Source organism: Rattus norvegicus, chromosome 2 (assembly GCF_021556685.1).
Source record: "Rattus norvegicus strain SHRSP/BbbUtx chromosome 2, alternate assembly SHRSP_T2T, whole genome shotgun sequence".
Classification (NCBI taxonomy): Eukaryota; Metazoa; Chordata; class Mammalia; order Rodentia; family Muridae; genus Rattus; species Rattus norvegicus.
This window is the reverse complement of record NC_141535.1, coordinates 36,855,153-36,877,516: the sequence shown is the minus strand read 5'-3', so window position 1 is coordinate 36,877,516 and position 22,364 is coordinate 36,855,153. Positions and strand designations below refer to the sequence as shown.

General features: G+C 45.3%; 1 protein-coding gene across 13 annotated transcripts in view; it reads left to right on the top strand.

Moving 5' to 3' along the window:
* Positions 1–22,364, top strand: part of Nln (neurolysin) — a 99,102-nt gene that overhangs the window by 74,467 nt on the left and 2,271 nt on the right. For 2 of the 13 annotated variants that reach the window (XM_087614564.1, XM_087614583.1), the window contains 6 exons: positions 640–841; positions 10,942–11,128; positions 11,452–11,580; positions 12,788–12,924; positions 13,345–13,411; positions 15,229–15,376. In XM_087614564.1, the coding sequence (XP_087470690.1) occupies positions 640–841; positions 10,942–11,128; positions 11,452–11,580; positions 12,788–12,924; positions 13,345–13,411; positions 15,229–15,236 (730 nt within the window). In that variant the 3' untranslated portion in view covers positions 15,237–15,376. 13 annotated transcript variants of the gene reach the window in all.

Sequence of the window (22,364 nt, the reverse complement as noted above, 5' to 3'; positions counted from 1 at the left end):
CTGAACTCAACTCCTGAATATCTGGGATCACTGGTGTGTGTCACCACACCTGGTCAGCATCACCCTTAATCAGAGTAGCCTCTGTCCCGAGTCTTAAAAATGGGTCCAGGTCAGCGGTCCTAGCTTATCTACAGCTGTAGGTGTGAACATGGTGTATTTCTGCCCTGTAAGGCTTTTTTCTGTTCTGTTCCCCAAGAGCAGTGGGTTTGTACAGCTGCTCCAAGACCAGAAGGGCCTCTCTTCCTGTGGGTATTAAGGCCTTGGTCCGTAGGTGACAAATGAAGAGGCATCTAAGTGACGCGTTGTAGCCTTTCCCTGACTAACAATGGCTCAGGAGTATCTGTACATCCTCATCCTTTACCCATGTAAGGTCTGATACTGCCATGATGTTACTTTTCCCTTGTGTGCAGCCCGTGGTTCCGATCAGCACCCATCTTTAGTACTTGGCTGAAATTTTCTATTCAATGTGTCCTCCTGTATCTAGCCAAGCTTAAGATGCAGGAGGCAGGGACGAGGGACTGGTGGGACCAAGAACATGTCTTCTGGTGTCAAGTTTGACTTAATGCCTGGAAGAAGACATACCATGCCATTTGCTGAAGAAGAGCGCCCATTTCACAGTTCTGTGTCTCTGTCTCTCAGGGAAGGAAAATACAACCATGCAGCCTGCTTCGGTCTCCAGCCAGGCTGCCTTCTCCCTGATGGCAGTCGGATGATGTCTGTGGCCGCCCTGGTGGTCAACTTCTCTCAGCCTGTAGCAGGTCGGCCCTCTCTCCTGAGACATGATGAAGTGCGGACTTACTTCCACGAGTTCGGTCACGTCATGCATCAGATCTGTGCGCAGGTGAGCAGGGTTTTCTTCGTGGCAAAAGCACCAGTTGCTTCCAGTTGCTTCTTTCCTTTGGCTGCTGTCAGATCTGTCTCTTGGCCTGATTTTTTTCCCACAATCTGAACACGTTTGGGAAGTGGTAAGTGTGTAGAAGCAGAGTTTCCCTTATACTGTCACTCTGCACTGTACTTTCACTCTGAGGTTAGCCCACCAACAAAAGATCTTGTAGTGTAGCTGCTTGTGGAGAAACAGCAGTGGCTTCCAACCTCCGAACCATCATTCATTTTCTACTGCTGAATAGCCTCAAGTTAAAAGTCATAGTTACACAGCCATGCAGAGGTGCAAGTGGCAATAGGCTAATTGTAACCCTGCACTGGGAAAGAGGCAGGAAGATCAGGAGTTCAAGACCAGCCTTGACTACATAGCAAGTTCTAGGCCACTTTGGGCTACATGAGAGTCTAACACAAAAAAATAAAGGACTGTGTACAGGATTTTTACCCAGGAAAAAGGTATGCGCAGTAGATTGAAACATTTCTTTAGTGCCAAAAGAAAAAAGGTAAGAGAAGTGATTGTTGCTTGTGTGTGTTCATGTGTGTGGTGGCCAGAGGGCAGTGTGTAATGTTCTTCAGGAACTGTCTACCTTGTTTATTGAGACAAGGTCTCTAACTGAAACCTGGGGCTCACTAGTTAATTAAACAGGCCACCACCCCCAGGAATCCACCAGCAAGAACCTACCACTTTGCTGGCTTTTTGCAGTAGACTCTGGGGTCGGATCTAACGTCCTCGTGCTTATTCAGCCGTCACTGCCTCATCAGCTGAGCCGGCTCCAGGCCAGAAAAGGGCTCTGCTTTCCTTTTCATCTTTTGGGACAAAAATCTGACAATGTTTAGCCCAGCTGAGCTTGAACACATGGTCTTCCGGCCACAGTCAGGTGCTGCTGAAGTGCTGTGTGAGTTGTTTTCTGTATCATTTTCTTAGGGATGCTGGTTAAATCCGGGTAACGCCAGGCAAGCCCTCTACCACTGCACTATACTCACTTCCAGCTTACAGAAAAATAAGCAAGTAACAGAAGATACTTCTTCTCAACCGAGTGCAGTTCATTTAACCATTTAATTTTGGTTTATGTTACAAACTTGTTAACCATTATTTACATTATTAACTTCTAATCACTTAACCTAATGTTTTAAATTATTGGTAGCAGAATTGGGTTCAAGTCCCAACACACACACACACACATACATACAGACACACACATATGCACATACACACTACTTCCCATTTTAATGGGATTGAGGTAGAAAAGTAAAAGTAACTTCCTTAACTTCAGCACTGTGGTTGTTAGATTGGCCAAGTTCTAGGTGTGAATCTGTACGTAGATAAACAAGGCTCTACCATTAGAAGGGTTGGCCTTTTATGTATCAATCCATTCATTTGTTCATCTATTCATTTATTTATGTATCTTAGTTTTTACCTGCATAAGCATGTATGTATATATGTATGTATGTATATATGTATGTATGTATGTATGTATATATGTATGTATGTATGTATACCATGTGTATGTAATACTCATGGAGGCCAGAAGAGGCCAACAGATCCCCTAGACTGGAGTTCCAGACATCTGTGAGCTGCCATGTGGGTGCTGGGAATCAAACCTGGGTCTATTGTATCTGTTTTAGCCACCAGGCCATCTCCCCAGCCTTGTTTATTTATTTTGACCTGAATACTGCTCCAGAAAAAGTCCTTAGCTTCACATTCTGAAAATTGAAAGATGAATCCTAAAACCCCAACCACACACACCCGATACAGCCAAAACAACACCACACACTCCTGATACAGCCAAAACAACACCACACACTCCCGATACAGCCAAAACAACACCACACACTCCCGATACAGCCAAAACAACCACCACACACTCCTGATACAGCCAAAACAACACCACACACACCTGATACAGCCAAAACAACACCACACACTCCCGATACAGCCAAAACAACCACCACACACTCCTGATACAGCCAAAACAACACCACACACTCCTGATACAGCCAAAACAACACCACACACTCCCGATACAGCCAAAACAACCACCACACACTCCTGATACAGCCAAAACAACACCACACACACCTGATACAGCCAAAACAACACCACACACTCCCGATACAGCCAAAACAACCACCACACACTCCTGATACAGCCAAAACAACACCACACACACCCGATACAGCCAAAACAACACCACACACTCCTGATACAGCCAAAACAACCACCACACACTCCTGATACAGCCAAAATAACACCACACACACCAGATACAGCCAAAACAACACCACACACTCCTGATACAGCCAAAACAACCACCACACACACCAGATACAGCCAAAACAATACCACACACACCCGATACAGCCAAAACAACACCACACACACCCGATACAGCCAAAACAATAGTTATCTGCCAGTGAGATTTCACTGTTCCTGATACAGACTCTGAGGCAGAGTTCTCTCACAGCCCCATTATCTGCCGCTCGCCCTGTGTTCTTTAGACAGTTCTCCACAGCTCTGCGGTTCATATTATTCTGCATTACTTTTGATCCTTTGGATCACTACCAGTGGAAAATACTTTCTTGACATCTGAAAACTGATGTATAACTGAAACAAGCCTCTTCACATTGTAACGTGATGTCTATTGTGTTAACCCACTCTGGTATTTTATAGTGTGGGTATTTTGGCTGTCTTATCACTTGTGTGCCTGGTGCCTAAGGAAGCCAGAAGAGGTTGTTAGGTCCCCTAGAGCTAGACTTACATATGGTTGTGAGCCACCATGTGGATGCCAGAAAGTTGAACCTGGGTCCTCTGGAAATAGTGTGTCTCTCTTAAACCAATCAGTTCCCTTCAGTTCTTAGGCCTTTGGCTAACCATTCATGAACAGAATGTGTCGTTTGGATGGATGTGCAAGTACTGCCCTCTGCGTGGTCCTCTCAGAGTGGAGTGTGGAGATATTCACGCTTAGAGCCAGTGATGACTGACTTCCAGCTTTTGTACACACAGGTCTGTGTATTTGCTGCTTTTAAGTTTAGAAATCTCAAACGAATGGCAGCTGAATAAGATTCATAACTTCTGAATTTGCCATACACGTGCAGTAGATGGGATGTCAGATGTGACACCTTGTTGTTTGGATTCTTCACTGTCACAGTCTGGAGGTTGGATGGCCAGAGGAGCTCACTGGAGCTTATCATGATGATATTTAAATGTTTGGGCAGGAACTTCCAGTTTTCGGGCATGTGGATGCCCTAGTTCACAGCTTACCGTGTTGTGTTGGGGCCTGAGTTTCACTGTGGTTTTGTGTGTGATTGCCAGGTCAGTAATTTGGAAGATATCGATCGGGAGAGGCATTGCCAGTATCTGTTCCTGCTTCCTGGGGTGTGCTCTCTGTAGTTCCTGGCCTTTTGAACTTCTGCAGAAGGAAGAGTAATGCCTCTCACCAGTTTCATTCATGCTGATGTCTTTGTTGGTTGTGTTTTAAAAGCAGTGATGAGTTTTGAACTATAAAGAGATAACTATTTTAATAAACATCAGAATCACAATAAAGCCTTAATTAAAAGTGAAAGGGCTATAGTTAGACAAACTTCAAATAATGTGACCTGAAATAGTCTGCAAAGTAACACCATTGGTTTTTCTAAATATTTGAATTATATACCACTGTAGAGAAACAGACCCTGTCAGGGAAGATTAAAATACATAGGGCTAGGTTCAATTCCATGTGTCCCATTCAAGAAAAAAAGAAATGTGGTTTCACCTTTTCAAACCCTCCCATGTCTCCATTCATAAAGTGGGGACAAGTCTGGCATAAGAGTACACATCTTTACTTCTAGCACTCAGTTGACAGAGGCAGTCAGATCTTTGTGAGTTTGGGGCCAGTTTGATCTACATTGTGAGTTCCAGGACAACCAGAGCTATGTAGTAAGACCTCATTCAAAAAAGCAAAATGAAAACAAAATGGAGACAATAGGAATTTTTAGTATTTATTTTTTCTTTTTTTTTTTTTTTGGAGACAGGGTCTCTCTGTGTAGCCTTGGCAGTCCTGGAACTCACTCTGTAGACCAGGCTGGGCTTGAACTCAGAGATCCACCTGCCTCTGCCTCCCAAGCTAAGTGCTGAGTTAAAGGCATGCACCACCTCCTCCTTAGTACTTTATTTTGGAATAGAATATATTTTGTTTATCCTTTGATGTTTTTAATTATTTTTATAACTTTATAACTCAATCCTTTTAATGTCAAAACTGAAGAAGTAAGGGCAGGAGCAAGAGGGAGCAGACTGTGGCTTTGAGGTCAAGAAAGCACATGGGTGCTCATTCAGAAGGCTGAGCGAAAGGCTGTGGAAGGAGACTTCATGTTAGAATCAGGACCTTCGCCTTGCTAAGACGATCTCTGACCACTTCAAAATCTCACTCCAGACGCAAGAACAGAATGCACTACTTACTATGCTAGGGATGGTAGGGGATTAGTGGTAGAGAAGCATAGTTAGTTATTTCCATAACTAACATTAAGATACGATTACTCTGTTAGATATAAATGCTTGGTCAGAGCAACCTGGACTCAAGCAGGCATATTGGGCAGACTAAAAGGAAAACTGGAACTGTGTGAGGTGACAGTCACTTGTAGTTCCTACATTCCCGAGGCTGAGGCAAAAGATCACCGTAGCAAGTTTGTAACCAGCTTGAGCTAAGTGGCAAGCCATCGTCTCAGAAACTCACAAGAGAAGTAGAAGCCAGAGTTGCCTAAACCTTCAGATCGAGGGTGTACCAGCACAGCACCTCCTCCTCCTCCCCCTTCCCCCTCCTCCTCCTCACGGCTCTTCCTCAGGTGATCCGACATTGCTTTTCTAGTTTCTAAGTGAAAGGCTCTTTAGTCTTAGCACAGCCTGCTCCAGCAACCCTGCCGCCTGCCCTGCAAGCTATGCAAGAGCGGCTGTGCTGCCAGCCGTCTGAACCAGTTCCCACACAGAGTCTCCATGGATGCTGGGCTTCTCTCTCAGTTAGTAGGCAGTGTTCTGAGAGCAGGGCGAAGCGCAAATGACTCCAGTTCATATGTCCCTGTGGACGTCTAGAGTTTGTGACTTTGACATCAGACATGATTTCATTGAGGATCCCTTTTCTTGTTATTTTGTTTTTTAATCTGTGTATAAGTACGTACATATATGTCAACATAGAATAAATGCTAACATAAAACAAAATGTGCACATGTATAATATGTGTTTGGAAATTTGCTTATTTCTTTTGTTCACTACGATTTTTAAATATACTTTTTTAGCTTTTTAAAAGGTTACTTTTATGTGTCTGTCTTTATATTTATGGATGCCAGTGGAAACCAGAAGAGGGCAGCAGATCCCTTGGAGCTAGAGTTTCAGATAGTTGTGAGCCCTCAGGACAGTCCTGGGAACTGAACTCTGGTCTTCTGGAGTCAGTCCTCTGAACCACTCAACCAACCCCTCCAGACCCTGTATTATGTTATTTTTGGTAATAAGAGAAAGTTTGGTTTTTTTTTTTAAGACAAAGAATGCTCAGGGGTTTTGTTTGTTTGTTTGTTTGTTTGTTTGTTTTGTTTTGTTTTTGGTCTTTTTGTTATTTTGTCTTTTTTTTTCCCCAGAGCTGAAGACTGAACCCAGGGCCTTACACTTGCTAGGCAAGCGCTCTACCACTGAGCTAAATCCCCAACCACAGGTTTTTTTTTTTTTAAAGCAGAATTATTATCTCTTGTGCACAATATACAAAGAATGGTAGGATAGAATTCAAACTAAGAAGTTAGAGTGTCTTGAATTTTTAAGATTCAAGGACATGAAAGCCTAACTCTGTCAAGAGAAGTAGGACAAAGGAAACGTTAAGTACTCAAAGAACCCCATGAGAAGACATGAGGCTGGTTCGAGGCCCAGCGGAGCCTGAGAGAAGCAGTCTTTGAGTTACCTGAGCTACATTCTCCACACTGCACTCTTCTCACGCCTCAGTGCACCGACCAAGAGCTGGGCCGGCAGGCATGCCATGGGAAGCCAGGTTCACGCTCTGACCTCATGTCCAGGTTAGGTAGAACTTTTGTTTTCTTCTGAAAAGGAGCAGTTTAAATAAGTGCCTAGTTAGAACAGCATAGGTAGCCTGAAGGCAAACCCATGAAGTTCAGTTGTGACATTGAAGATTTTCCCAAATCGTGTTTCTTCCTGTCCTAGATCTTGACTGACCTGTTGAGCTGCAGGACTGCTGTGAAGACTAAGAAGAGATGAACTGTTTCTCGTATCTTCTTCCAGTGATGGCGAGATATGTTGGGAGATAAAACCATGACCTCTTACCCATCTAGTAATAGGAAAGTCTAGTAGCTAGCGACCACTTGTTGTTAGTGTCCTGTCCTGGTACATGAACTTCTCCATTAGCTGTAGATGTGGGGTAGATCAGACAGATTAGCATGCGGACCACATGCTATTAAACCAACAGTAGGCCACTTGGGTCAGCCAAGGTCCCTTCTCCTGAGGCCCATCATTTTTCCTAGGCATACTGTACTTACTCATTCCAACAGCGGCCTTTTCTTTGCTTTGGAATTTGTTATCATGAAAATGACCCATAGTTGTAACCAATAAAAGGAGTTGGTCTCTTAATTAGACAATAATAATCGATAACACTTTGACCTTCGGTGTTACGAGTGTTCACATGACACATTTAGTTGTTTGTGTCATTTTACTCTACTGTGTAAGTTTAAAGGTTAATCTCTACATCAGCAAGACCCACGTTTTAAATCTGCAATGGAATATATTCTAGACATCCTAATGTCTGTTCAGGGAATAGTAAAACAAAGACAAACATTTAGACTAGAGAGGCAGCTCAGTAGTTTAAAAAAAAAATGTTGCTCTTGGGGAGGACCCAGGTTCAGTTCCCCGCACCCACATGATAGCCCATGACCATCTATACCTCCAGTTCCAAGAGATGCAACACCGTCTACCAGCCTCCACGGACACCAGGCATGCATGCCTGTATACGTACATGCACACAAAACACCACACACATAAAATGAGTCTTTAGAAAAAAACACAAAGAAAATTCTCATATTAGGTAACTTTGCCTCTCAAAAATCCCCATCCAAACAGAAACCTAAGCTAACCATATTTTTCTAGGCTCTTGTGATCAAAACATTTTCTGCAAGAAGTGTGCTCTGAGTTGCCAATTGGATTGTTTCATGGCTGGCATAACACTTAATTTTATCTGGGAGATAGATGAACATTGCTAGCCTTTATTATTTTTAACATCCCCAAACTGATCATGCTAAGAACTAAGTAGGCAATTACTCTAGGACTCTAAACCTTGGAAGTGGATAGTCGGTAGTGAGTGCCAATTCAGCTATCCACTCCACAGTCCTGTGCACAAGACCCCCTCAAAGGGGGATCCTTTGGCCAGGGAATTTAGTTGTTTGCTGGAAATTGAGCTTCTGAATTTCGTAGGATTTTTTTTTCCTCATGTGAAAAATATTTAATTGATGTTGCCCAAAGGGTTCACAAAGGCACAGCCTGGCTGACTTTTGGGAAATCTGTAAGCAGTCGAGCTGTTTTTAGCTTTTACTCCTTCCTCACAAACATTTCCTTTTGTTCTTTTGAGAACATTGTTGATCTGTTCATTCATTGGCAGTGTTCTGCCCCGCTAGCAGACTTAGGGAGAATAGGCCCTCTCTTCTCCATGCTGGTAACATAACCATGTGGATTCTTCTTTGTCCAATTTCAGCTCTAACTCATGAGTGACTCATCTGTTCATTTCCCCCCCTGGATACTGAGCAGACCCTTCCCCCAGTGTGTGTGTGTGTGTGTGTGTGTGTGTGTGTGTGTGTGTGTGTGTGCGTGTGTGTGTTGCCTTTACACAAGCAAGATTTACAAAGCTTCTGATTTTGTCGTGTTGTATGTTGGTAGCTGATGGCTGATGTCCCCTTGTTTGTACTGCTAGTATCTGTTTAAAAGCTATGCATCAGAGAACCATGCCTTCCTCATTGCCGCCTCAGAATAGATAGTTGCACAGCCTAACCTTGTTTACCTCAGCCTCCTTTGAGTCTCCTCTAGTCTCAGGAGGAAGTAATGTTTCTTGGGGAACTTAACTCAGATGGCACTCTAATTCTTCACACAAAGGAGAAGGGTGTTTGTTTGGGGAGCTTTTTTGGTTTGGGGTGTTTTTTGTGTGTACAGTAAAGATGCACTAGATTAGAACATCCTTGTTAAGATTATAAGTTATAGGCTCATCTGCTGCCTTCTCTGTGGCTGAGTGTCTTCCTGTTGCCATCTGGTTTTAAATCCTACGTCTGCTATTATTCTGCGTGTGCTTCAGTTGCCTTCATTCACCAACGGAAGTAATCGAATGTGCACCATACACTAATGTGGGGGTGGAGGAGCTACATGCACATGTTCATGTGTGTACAAGTGCACATTTGTACACCTGGGTGTGGAAGCCAGAGGCCAGACTCTGCTGTTGTTCCCTAGTAGTTGCCCACCTTTCTTTCTGAGACAGAGTTTCCCACTGGTGCCTGAGCCTGATACCAGGCTGGTTTCCTGGTTACCTGGCAACACTTCTCATTCCACTTCCCAGCTGCTGGGATCACAGGTGCGCATGGCACCACACCCGCTGGCGTTACAAGTGCGTCTCTACCACACCTGCTCGTTTACCTGTGTGCTGGCCACGGAATTTAGGTCCTCATGCTTTGGAACAGAAATGTTACCAACCAGACCATCCTGAGCTTCTTGTATAGAGATTTAAGTCATACTGTTCATGTCAGAGCCAGACAAAAGAGCCCAGGAGAAGTCTTCTCTGGGCACTGGCATTTACCTGTAATGTGAATGCAATCTTAAAGTGTTACATACCAGAATGAGGCAAAATGCTCTCATTCTGGGGTCTTTGCCTCTTCCCCTGTACAAATGGGGGCAGAAAGTGGGGTTTGAGGGATGGGGTATGTCCTCAACAGAGGTGCCCCAATTCCAGTGCTGCTTGGACCTTTGTATTGCAGCCTTTCCTATCTAGAATCAGCACAATTATAACGTGAAGTCAAGCAGAGTATTTTGCATAGAGAGGAAGGCAGAATGTGCTGTCATTCTGACATCTGTGCCTGTGCCCTGGGCCAAAAGCAAAATGGTTATACACTGCTGATTTGGCACCCCATCTGCTGCCTTCTCCGTGGCTAAGTCCTCTTCCTGGTTTCTCCTTTGTAGAGCCTGGGGTAATGAATAGTGCTGGGATGTGAAGCATCAGGAGGGGAAATGGGGTGGAGGCACGGGAAACAGGAGGGTCCTATCCTATAGCCGACCCTGTGGCTCAGTGCTAACTCTTCTCTGTTGCTCACGGCTTGCAAGTGCTCTGTGGATAGTGATGATTCAAAAACACTACCCCAGAGAAAGAGAACGGAAACAGCAGAAAACAAGCCACGGGCCTATTGTGAGAAAGCTCTGCCTTTCTGCTTGGGCGCTTTTCACAACATCACACTCAATCGAGAGTGTTTTGAAACTTGGCTTTCAGAGCTCTTAGGCCAGGCCCCCTGAGAAAGCGAGTCCCTTCTTCCCACCACAGAGGTTTTGAACGTTGAGTGTATTGCTTCTTTCTCATTGTGTTCACGTTCCCTCGCCCTCTTGCAACTCATCTATCTGCAGGCTTGCCTTCCAGGCCACTGGTCTCTGCAAAGTCTAGCTCAGGCTTCCCACAGCTCACACACACACACACACACACACACACACACACACACACACACACCCCAGTCTGGAATGTTGTAACTTAACTCTTTAACTGATTGAAACTTGAGTCGTTGAGCAACAGTGGTGAATGCCCAGAAAGGCATGTATTGAGTAAACACGAAAACCAACTGCAAGGAGGAGCTTGAGAGAGACTGTTTATCTAAGGGAAATGGTTTGCCTTCGCCCCTAACCCCAAGTGCTAGGGTCACATTTACAGCCTGACACAGTAGACAACTTTCTGCCAGTGAGCTACATAGAATTCCAGTGCTTTGTTCTCATTCTGCCGTAAGTGCTGGTGGGTCTCATTATAATTCATTGCATGTATAGTTTTGCTCATTCTTTCTGAAAATACTGTTATGTGTGCTTTCCAGACTGACTTTGCACGATTCAGTGGAACAAACGTGGAAACTGACTTTGTAGAGGTGCCATCACAAATGCTTGAAAACTGGGTGTGGGACGTTGATTCCCTGCGAAAACTGTCAAAGCATTATAAAGATGGACACCCTATCACAGACGAGCTGCTCGAGAAGCTTGTTGCTTCTAGGCTGGTCAACACAGGTATGATTGAACATTCTAGAGAGGAACAGTAAATAGGAATTGGCTAATGCAGACTTCCTGGCAGCTCCTTCTGTCATACGTACTTTGACTTTAATAACATACCTAGGAGTGCTGCGTGTGGAGGAACACTGGGCGTGTTGGAATGGGACTGCGTCTAAGGGGAAAGTTTCTTCCTAAGTCATATATGGTCCGGATGCTGTTTTGCCCTGCTACCCTTTTGTGATGAATGGTAGTGAATCGTTTTTTCAAATCTCTGATCTTGTGGTATTAGAACACACAGTTCTCTCTCCAACGCATTGTTCAAACACTCTTAACCTTATTAGGTCTTCTGACGCTGCGCCAAATTGTTTTGAGCAAAGTTGACCAATCTCTCCATACCAATGCGACTCTGGATGCCGCGAGCGAATACGCTAAATACTGCACAGAAATTCTGGGAGTTGCAGCTACGCCAGGTATGAGGCGAGAGCACCTGAGTTCATTTATCTTGTGAGACCTCAGAGCATCCTTAGCCTTACAGGCGGGTGGAGTCCCTCAAGCTCATTTCATTCTTTTCTGCTCTCTGTAATCAGACCACAGCCTTCAGATAAGCACACTCTGCCCTAAGAGTTAGCCTGTCCAAATGTGCTTGAAGGGGAGGTGGCCCCACAGTCCCAGCATTTCAGTGTAATCAGGCGTGAGCAATTGGCCTCCGCCCCAGAGCACAGCCATTCCCGTTTGGCAGCACCTGCCTGTCCCCTCCCTCCCTCCCTGTGTGCACCAGGACTTCCCTGTGATTTTCAGTAAGAAATTGGCAGAAGGGGCATTTCAGGGAGAAACAGGAACCTCCTTCATATTTGACTCCAGTACCAGGTCAAGCTTTTGACTGGCGTTTCTAACAAGATACTTAGTGTTTGCTATTGTGTGAGTCTAAGCTTGCATGTCTATTTCTAACCCAACTAATATGTATCTATCTGGATGTCAATTGTAAAGTAAACTTTTTCACCACGGCAATTGTTGCTAAGATGAATCAGACACTGTTATAGAGGATGTTAAGATAAGACTGACCTTTGAGTCATTCAAGTCTTACTTCCTCACTTCCTGATCTGGAAACCAAGGAACAACATCGTGTGTGTCTCTTTGACAAAATGGCAGCCCAGTGTAGAGTCACTTCATAAATCTCTTTCGAAACACTTTATTTTCAGGAATTATCAACCTACACAAATACCATTTTATTTTGAGTCATCTTAGGTATAAGAAGTGTGGCAGGGGCCTTAGATACCTAAGCGGGGTGGGTTTGTAGCTCAGCATTAGAGTTAGGCTGCACTTGACTCCCAGCACCTGAGGTTTGGGGCTCCAGCAAAAAGTAGGGCTATTAGTAGAGTATTTTGAAGGCATAATGGCATCTAAGGACTAAACCCCCCATCCCCCCTCCCCCGCCCCGAGCTACTGATGGGTATGGACAAGGCTTCAGAAATTGTTGTTAGACAGTCCAGAGCGGGGGCTAAGCTACTGACAGGAGAAAGGCTGGGAAACGTCGTGGCCAAGGGTACAAACCAACCAGTGAGATGCTGTCCTTCACTCTCTCCTCACAGCTGGGCCCCCCAAAGGAAGGCTAACAAGTTCACAACCGGATTAATTAGCATTTGCCATCATTCTGATTGAAGTATATCTCTTTTTAAGGCACAAATATGCCAGCTACTTTTGGACACTTGGCAGGAGGGTATGATGGCCAATATTATGGATATCTTTGGAGTGAAGTGTTTTCCATGGACATGTTTCACAGCTGTTTTAAAAAAGAGGGGATCATGAATCCAGAGGTATCGTATGGCTTTTTTTAACCCCCTTGTATTAATTTTGTAGTTACTCTCTCTCTCCCTTAGCTCCAAGTATAAAGTACTGTAATAGCTTCAGTTTCGAGTAAGAGACTTGGTAACAGCTTTTACCTTTAAGGCCGGGCATCTTCTCAAATCATCATACATCATTAAGTTTCAGTGTACAAGTGATTAACTCTTAATTCTATAGGTTTTTTTTTAAAGAAACCTACTGTACTTTCTTCCTTATTAACATTCCAATATATTGCATAATTAAAAATTCAAAGCCTTGTTTATGCACTTGGGAGTTTATGGCTACTAGTTTTGACATGTGCCATGCAGTGCTTCTGTTTTATAAGAGGTTGAGAAAGAAAGGTAAACTTCTTCCTGATGTAAATAGTCTCTGTGTTTTCATATTCTTTACAGGTTTCTTTGTACGTTTTCTGTGGGAGGCATCCTTTTTCTGTGGCCAGCGTACTCCACCTACTACAGAGTTTGTAACCTAAGTGCCTTTGGGGTAACTGAAGCTGCTTCATTAATCTGAGCCATTCCTTTCCAGGCACGGTGAGGTGGCTGCCAGGTGGCTGCCAGCCAAGCCTTCCTGGTAGAGACCCCAGTCTCCCTGCTCATCAGCGACTTGACTGTCAATTATGTCTGAGGCTGGTATATTTCCAGTGTGTTTCCAAGTTCTGTTTGGTTCAGAAATTAGAACAAATTACCTAAATCAAGCTCTCAATGCTTATTTAAATCAGCCAACTTGTTCTTTGGGCTTTTGTTTCTCTACTAAGTAGCACTCCTCTGCATACATATCGAAATATATCATGTATTTTAGGGTGCCATTTCCTCTGTCTCTCCCCCCCAAAAAAATATGTCCAGACAAGCCACATTAGGATTCATTCCAAGCACCCCTCTCCCATCCCATCTCGACTAGCAGGCCTTTAAGCTTCTTTCTCTGACCCTGCCTACCGGCCACCAAGTCTGACACTGACTCCTGTTTAACATTCTGACTTTGCATGACTTCCCGAATGTCCAGCCCTCCATCCTCCACTGTCTTGTGTCGAGATGGTGCCCTCAATAGGGTCTTCTGGAGAGAAACAGTGTGAGTCATTTACTTGCCCGGCTGTTGAGTCATGCTGGCTAACCCCAGCTGGCCCTCCAGGGCTGCTCTGCAGCCCTGCCCCATTCTCTGTTGATTGCCTTCCTCTTAGCCCCCAGCCTGTCTACTTCACAAACTGCCTCTGCCCCTCTTTCTTGTTACCCCACCCCCAAGCCTCACTACATAATGCAAAGTGGCATCAAACAAGTAGACCTCTCCTGCATCATCTTCCCTGGCCCTGGGGATTGCCCAGTCTCAAAAGTAGAGGGGTAGCCTCTCAGCTCCGCCCCCCTTCTCACATGTATTCCTTCTGTGCGTCGTACTTTACATGGATGGTTTCTTTTAGCACACGCCTGCAGTCCCAGCGTGTGGGAGGTAGAGGCAGGAGGATCAGGAGTTTACAATCATCTTTGGCTACATAATGAGTTCAAGGTGATGAGCTTTATGAGGCCCTGTTTTAAAAAAAAACAATACTTTTTAATTTGTGCCCCTCAAAAATGATACTGTTCTTTAAGACCCCATTCAAAAGCCATTCCTGGGGCTAGAAAGAGGGCTCAGTGGTTAAGAGTATACAGTGCTCTTATAGAAGACTCGGGTTGGGTTCCCAGCCCCCACTTAATGTCTCATAACCATCGATAATTCCAGTTCCAGGGGACCCACACCCTCTTTGGCCTCTGCAGGCACCAGGCACACATGTTATATGCAGTCATGCAAAGAAGGAGAACACTGACGCACATGAATCAGCTGGGGACATTTTAAAGCAGTGCTCACTGTGAACTGTGTAGACGGTCCAGACCAACGCCATCCCCTTCCACCCTCCTGGTGAACTTGTGAACCAGAGCGTGTGGGAAAGGCTTTGGTAAACCTTTGCTTACGTCTGCATTGCTTGGTGTAACTATTACACAAAACGAGAGTAATCTTTGCAAAGAATTTTACACAAAATTTTAAAACTGTATTAGAACAAAAGCACACCAAAATGCCAATGACTCTGGGTGGTGAGATATTACGATTTAGCATTTCTCTCCTCCTCGTGCAGGTGCTCCTTATTCTACACAGCCCACAGATTTATGAAGGACTCAGAACATTCTAGCTTGTTGTGAGGTGTTTGGCTTTGTTGTTGTTGGTGGTGGTGGTGGTGGTGATTGGTATTTTTGAGACACTTTTGCTCTGTAACCCCAGCTGGCTTCAAACTAATAGCAATTCTCCTGCCTCAGCTTCCTGAGTGCTGGGAACCCACACCAACCCAAGCAGAAACAGTGTTTCAAGGAGAGCAATAATGGTTTGGGAAAGGTCCAAGTAGGACATATTCCTGGCTGCTGCTACCTATGAGGCTTCCCGGTGCAAGCATACACCCCCTTTGAGGTGAGCCAGCTTCTGTACCTTCACTCATCAGGCTATACATCTCGGCCGCTCCACTCCAGTTCTCAAAGCAGCAGCCAAATTCTAGACCCCAGTGGCTCTTGTGCTGCTTGCACATCCTGCAGAAGCAACCCGCCATCAGGTCTCTCTGTGCTTTTATAGTCAAGCTCTGAAGCTTGGCGGCCAGCCAGCCAGACTGCTCTTCATTAGGCGAGGTGGAGAGGGGACTTGGAGAACAAGGATCCTATCACCCGGAGCTGTTTCCTGGGATGTTAGAAATGCCATCCAGCTCCACTGAGTTTCCAGATGCTATGGCGGCACTCAGGGGGTCCACTCTTGTGCAAGCAGGCTGCTTTGAATTTTCAGTTTTCACCTCTTTTTCCTTCCCTTTCAAACGCTGTGAGGAATCCTGTCATTTCTCATTACCTTGCCATGACAGCAATTATGGACCTGACTCGAGAAACCGAGGACAGGGAGGCCCTCACCCTCCACCTTCGCTCTCTTCACTGCCTGTGCAGATTCTAGAACCAGCTTTTTCAACAGCCATGTGACCCCTCCCTTTCCTGTAGTGAGTGCTCTGTTTGTTTTTCTGGGGTGGCTTCCCTTTGTTTTGTTTTACAAATATTTACTCTAGCACCTGACTTAAGGAATACAAATATTTATCAGAAATTAAACATTCTTGGCACAATCCCCCAGCCCTGTGAAAAGGCTTCCATTGTCCCACACCTGCTGAGACAGGGCAAAAGAAGCACCATTCTTCAGCACAGTACACCAGCACTGCAGAAGGTGGCGTTACTTGGTCTAGGTTGCCTTTAGTTTCACACAGAGGTTGGTTCCGTAAGCAGAGTAACAATAGGAATTTTTATAGTATGAAGCAGGCTGCATTTGGTCTGAAGTCATGAGACTCATCCATCAGTCTGTCAGTAAGCTCAGTTGGCCCAAGGCCTCGCTCCCCAGCGTGTTCGGAGCATTTTGAGAAGGTAGCTGGACATGTAAGGAATCAGTCCCGAGCCCTAGAAGGGCTGGATCAGGAGGCCACATTGGTCTCACTCTACAGAAGCGCATTTCCAGGCTTTCGCTTGACCATGTGCTGTCCTGCACAGCCTGGGGTCTGCCCGAACAGCACTTCATACTCTGGCAAGCAGCACTGCCGAGGGCATGCTGCTCCCTGGGAAAACAAACACAGAGGGGTCAGATGTCAGCCTGCAGCCTTCAGGGTACCAAGTGGCAGTGCCGACTATCTCACGGCGCGGTCATCTCCCTTCTGCTCGGGGACCTCTCTCCAAGTGTCCTGTGCAGCCTCAAACCCTGCTACCTGTGTTTTCCCCCTAGTTTTTCATATTATTCTTTCTTATGAGTAAGTACCACACTTTAGCTATTTAATAGCTTATTATTTTATCTCTAAATTCAAGCTTGGGAGATGGTTTGCTGGTAAAATCTTTACAAGTATGGGGAGTTGGCTCAAAGGCAGTGCTGTTGCTATGACAGAACTGTCTTCCTCTCCCTTAGAGAATGCCCAAGCTTTATTTCTTGCATCAGTAAAGGAGAACAACCAGGCACTGCTTTAGAAAGAAATATTGAGAAAATCAGGATGGTTTAACTTTGTGTTTTAGCCTGTGGCGTCATGGGAAGACCTTACACTCGATAACATACATGGCAGAGTCATGTTTGAACTGGAAAGGGCCTGCCTGATGGAGAGTTCAGTATTAGAGCCAGCACTCTTTAAACTCAGTTCCTGCTGGAGTGGGCTGCTCCGGGGGATGGAGGATGTGGGATTTTTCCCTCCTGTGAGGGGATCCTTCACAGAGAGATGACTTTCCTCTCTGCCCTAGCTCCTCTGTGTTTCTGGGCAAACAATGCTCTCTGTCACACTGATCCCTTACCAGCCTTGGGTGTTGCCTGATAGAAGAGACAAAAGGAATGGAGTTGATTTTATTTCCCTCGGCAGAGTCTGACTGTGCACCCTAGGATGGCTTTGAATGTGTGCTCCTTTAGCCTAAACCTTCCCACTGCTGGGGTTGCCTGGGTGCCACGCAGTCAGCTGATTTCTTTGCAAGTCCTGAATCCCAGCCAGTGTGGGAAGTTGTTCTTTTGTCTTCTGGAGGGGCTAGGACCTCCAAAGGGCTAGGTAAGCACTCCATGCTGGGCTACAGGGCTTCACCTCTAAGGTTGAATCTGGGCTGGACTAAGCTGCCCAGTCTAGCCTGTCAGCCTGGTAGCCCAGGCTGCCCTTAAAATTGTGATCCTCCTGCCTTGACCTCCCAAATAATAGGATTCCATGCCTATGCCATGAGGCGTGACTCCCCCCCCCCCTTCCTTTTTTCTTTCTTTCTAAAGTAGCCTTCTTTGTGGTTCCTCTAGAGTCTACCTTATGTTTTGTTTTAAGACAGGTCTTCCTGTGTAGCCCAGACTAGCCCCAAACTCTCCATTTCCCTATATTGGCTTCTCAAGTACTGGGACTATAGGTGTGGACCACCACACCCAGTGCCTAATTATCTATTTCTTATCTCCCTTTCTGGGTCAGGAGGCTCCCATAAAAGAGATCGCTTTGTTCACCTTTGTGTCTCCTCTGCCTTAAAGTTGTATCTGTCCCGGACCTTATTCTCCCCGCCCCCACCCCCAACCCTTCCACTGACTTAGCCATCGAAAATGCACTGCTGCTAGGGCTGTTTCTCTCCTGCCCACTCCCTTGCCTTTCTGTCTTTACTAATTGGAAGTTGGTATGAGATTTCCAGGAAACCCTCAAATCAGAAGGTTCCTCCTGCCTTTCTTCTCCACTCCTCGTGAGAACCAACCAGCACAGCCTTCCTCTCTTTCCCACCTTGTTTTCCTCAATGGCATTTGGTCTTGCCCTCCCTTCCACCCCACCCCCACCCCCAGATCACCTCACCCTCAGTGAAAACCCAGGGTGTGCCACAGGAAGGGCACCGAGAGCCATGAAACATCTCAAAGTCCACTCTGTAGACAGGTGGGGACTATACCAGGTGCCCAGATGGCCTCACCTGTCCTGGGCAGGGCACTCACTGTGCTCCACATGGGAAGGAGATAAGTCTGGCGCTGCTCCTGGAGTGGCTGGGTTGAAAGGCCATGAGAAAGCTATTGTGTACGCTGCCTCAGGATACAAAGCCAATGGGAGGCAGTCCACTCTCCTTCCCATGTTTTCATAACTGATAACTGGTGAGCATCCTGCATAGGGTAATTACATTTGCTATTAAAATATTGCCTCAGAAGGTTTGTACTCTTGTATAAATGAAGGCCTTCTCTCTCCTGCTTAATATTCTTCCTGAATTATCTGTTCTTCCTCACTGATAGTGGAGCTGCAATCTCTTGTGTTTTCTTTTAGCTTTATTAGAAGACACAAGTAATTTTCAGGAAATGTCAAAGCAAGAATGCAGTTATTTCCCTGCTTAGATAGATAAGTAAGTGCTTGGGGGTTTGGGGGGTAGGAGTTATCAAATCACACTCTGTGTCTAACAGCCTGGAAAATATAAGGACAGCACATTCCCATTTTATAGATAAGGAAGGGAAGGCCAAGTACTCCATAGCTAATGCATCAAGCCACAGTTCAGGCCTGGGTATGACTCCATGGCCTGCCTTGCCTCAGGAACCCGTGGAGTTAGAAAGGCCTTCATAGTACCAAAGATACCTGAGGATTCTAAACCTCTGCCCACTGATGGATTTCCCTTCCTAGGAGGGCTGATAGGATCTGACTCTGCAGTCTTCTAGAAGAACTTTGAGCTCCTCTCCCTGCCTCTCTGACAGGTCAAGTTTCTTTCTTGTGTAAACACCACTGAATGGCTGAAGGCCAGCATTCCCTCACCTGTGGGATGTCGCCTCCCATGCTTCTCATTCTGAGTACGGCACCTTCTTAAACACTAAGACTCGCTCAGCTACTTTTTTATCCTTAATGAAAGCTAGGTCCTGTTACCAAAATGACTCTTAAACTCTTCTCAAGGCTTCAGTACAAGGGAAATGGAACTATTAAAAGAACATTGCCCTATAATTGAGGAAATTGAATCAACTTGTTTGGAAGCATAAGCAGAGGAAGACTGAGCTGTGCTGAACCACATGTTCTGAGACTAAACAGTGCCCTGCTCTGACAGGGCTCTGCAGGGAGCAGGCCTGAGCCATCTCCTCAGTACAGGTTCCCGTGCCTGCTTTCCCTTCCCATGAAACTCCCCTACTAAATTTAGAGCAGTTGGTGGAGAACTTTGTCAGATATTGCATCTTGGGTGATGTCTTAATATTTCGTTATTTTTCTGTAATATTTGATATAAATTTTTTTTCAGAGTTTTACTATGTAGCCTTGGCTGGCCTAGAACTTGCTATATAGACGAGGCTAGCCTCAAACTCAGATATCTGCCTGATTGTGTTGGTACCACCATGCTTTGTAAACAGTGGTACATATAATATACAGAGCTTGAACAAGGAATATCTGTGGAAAAATACTAATTACTGCTAGGTGTAGTGGACACACTTATAATCCCACTGCCTGGAAGGCTGAGGCAGGAACATAAGAGTCAGAGATGAAGTTAGACTTTATAATTCCTGTCTCAAAAATAACAACAGTAATAGTAACGGGCCATCAAGGATGTGGCTCAGCTAGGTAAATGCTTGCCAAGCATTCAGAGGCCCCTGGATTTATGTAGAACCCAGGAACTGAATAAACAAGGTACCATGGGGCTGCTTGTTACCTCAGGACCCATTATTGAGGGTATGTCATAAATGTGGGTTCGTTATCCTGTGTTCTCTGCTATTAGTATATATTTTAAGTTTTCATTGATATAAGGTTTAAATATTGTTATAATCCAAGAAACCTCACTTGCATGGTCTGTGATATTCAATACCACTGTACCAGAGAGCACAGGCCTTACTTGCTCCGCACGCTAACGCAAGACAGTGGTCAGACTGAAACACATTGAACAGTGAGGGAGGGGAAGGAAATGGGGGCGTGTTTGGACTAAGGCGTTGCTCCTTAGAATGACGGAGCCTATGACAAGAACAGCCAGTCATACCTCAATTACTGTCGGACTGGTGATATTACTGCTGACCACATTAAAAACATTTTTTAACTTGTTATTATTTTCTTCAACGTATCAAAACAACACAAATTAAACCAGCCCCAAATCCTCACTGACACAATTACTAAGAAGTCCAGGAGCCGTGGCTGCAGGTTCTTTCCTTAAGATACTTATAAATAAAGCGACAAGATTGCCGTGCTCCTCTCCGGCAGTGTACGAGCCCGCTTTCACATCCCCCGAAATGCCGTCACGCTCAGGCCCTGGGTCTGTGCATACGGTAGCAACACAGAGCTTTAGAAACCTGTACTGAGACCGATGCAGGTTTGTTGTCAGTAAAACCCAGCAAACAACAAGACTCAATGATACATAAAACTTCACATGCTGAGTGGAGCAGTGGGAGTGCACACCTTTAGTCCCAGGCAGAGGAAAGAAGATCTCTGAGATCGAGGCCAGCCTGGTATACGAAACAAGTTCAAGGACATCCAGGGCTACAGAGAGAACCCCTGTGTGTGGAGGGGTTATATATTGAAATGATAACACTGTGTTACAATGGAGTTCAAGTGACACACCCCCTCCTCTAACCTCCCTTACAGCATGGAGTACAGGTGCACGCCACTGTGTCTTGCTTGAATTGTTTACACAAATCGTTATGGGTTTCATGAGACTGGAGAAGTGTGGCTCACTTAGTAGACAGAGTGCTTGCCTGGCCTGCACTTGACCTGAGCTCAATTCCTAGTAGAGCATGAAGCAGAAACAGTGGTGTGTGCCCTCGTTCCAGCACTGAGGAGGGAAAGACAGAAGGGTCAGAAGACCACAGTCATCCCTTGCATAGCAAGTCCGAAGAACCTGAGGCCCAAATATATTAATTTCTCTTTTAAATGTTTTTATATGTTGTTGATTGAAAAGTTAAGCATGTATTTTATAATTGTATTGGCCTGGCTGCCTGGGAACTTAGGCAAACACTAACTTTAATGCTTACTCCTTCCTAGAATTCATTAAATGTGAGAATGTCGAATGTGAGCTTGCATCAGGCGTGGCTGCCTCAGCACACTGGATGGCATGCAGCTGAGAGTAGCTATAGTATGAGAGCCATAACAGAATCACCAACTTACCTAAAATGTTTTGAGGGTTTTTTGTTTTGTTTTGAAAATTTTTCCTGTTACCAACATTGCCTGGTTCTTAGGTATAAACTTTGTAAGTGTTAGTTACCTGTCAGAGCAGCAAAAGATCACTTCATGGCGCGGTAGGGCATTAGCTGGGTTTGCTGCTGTGTAACTTGGTGGATTTTACTCATTTTATTTTACGTGACAGTTACGCCTCGGAAGGCTGTAACAGGCAGGCTCTTGTTTTCAGTCCAGGCTGGTGCTGCTTTGGTCTCTGGTAATTCTCTAGTTCTTCCTGTACCCAGAAGGATTACCAGTGGTATTGGTCAGACCATGTAATCAATACAACGTGAGCAGCACCCATTAATTTTATATGCACATCCAGGACTAGGGCTGGTTGAGCTCGTTACCAGGACAGTGGAGGCTCTGAGGTGATGGAGCTGTGCTCTGTGAGGCCGAGCAGCAGCTGTTCTCTTTCAGCTAATCTGTGCGTGTGTTTACGGGAATAAACACAAAGGAGCTGTGGTTTCTCTTAAAGCTCCAGACTTCCATCCCCAAAGACTTCCATGATTCCACTTCTGACCCCTCAGAAACGCTTGTCACTCGACCATCCATAAGAATGTTGCTCAGGTGTCTTTGTGTGTGTGTGGTGGGGGGCTGTTTTGTTTTTGTTGTGAGCCCCTTATAAAAAGACCTGAAGCAATTTGACAGCAGCCATGTTCCCACTTCAAAGCACATGTCTCTGGAACACTCGCTCTGCTAACCCTGCCTGATCGCACCGGAACTGGGCTAACGGGCAGTAGCAAATTGTGTTCTGTTGGGATGTTTGGTGTCCCTGCCTGCTTATGTTGTCAGCTCACAGCTGAG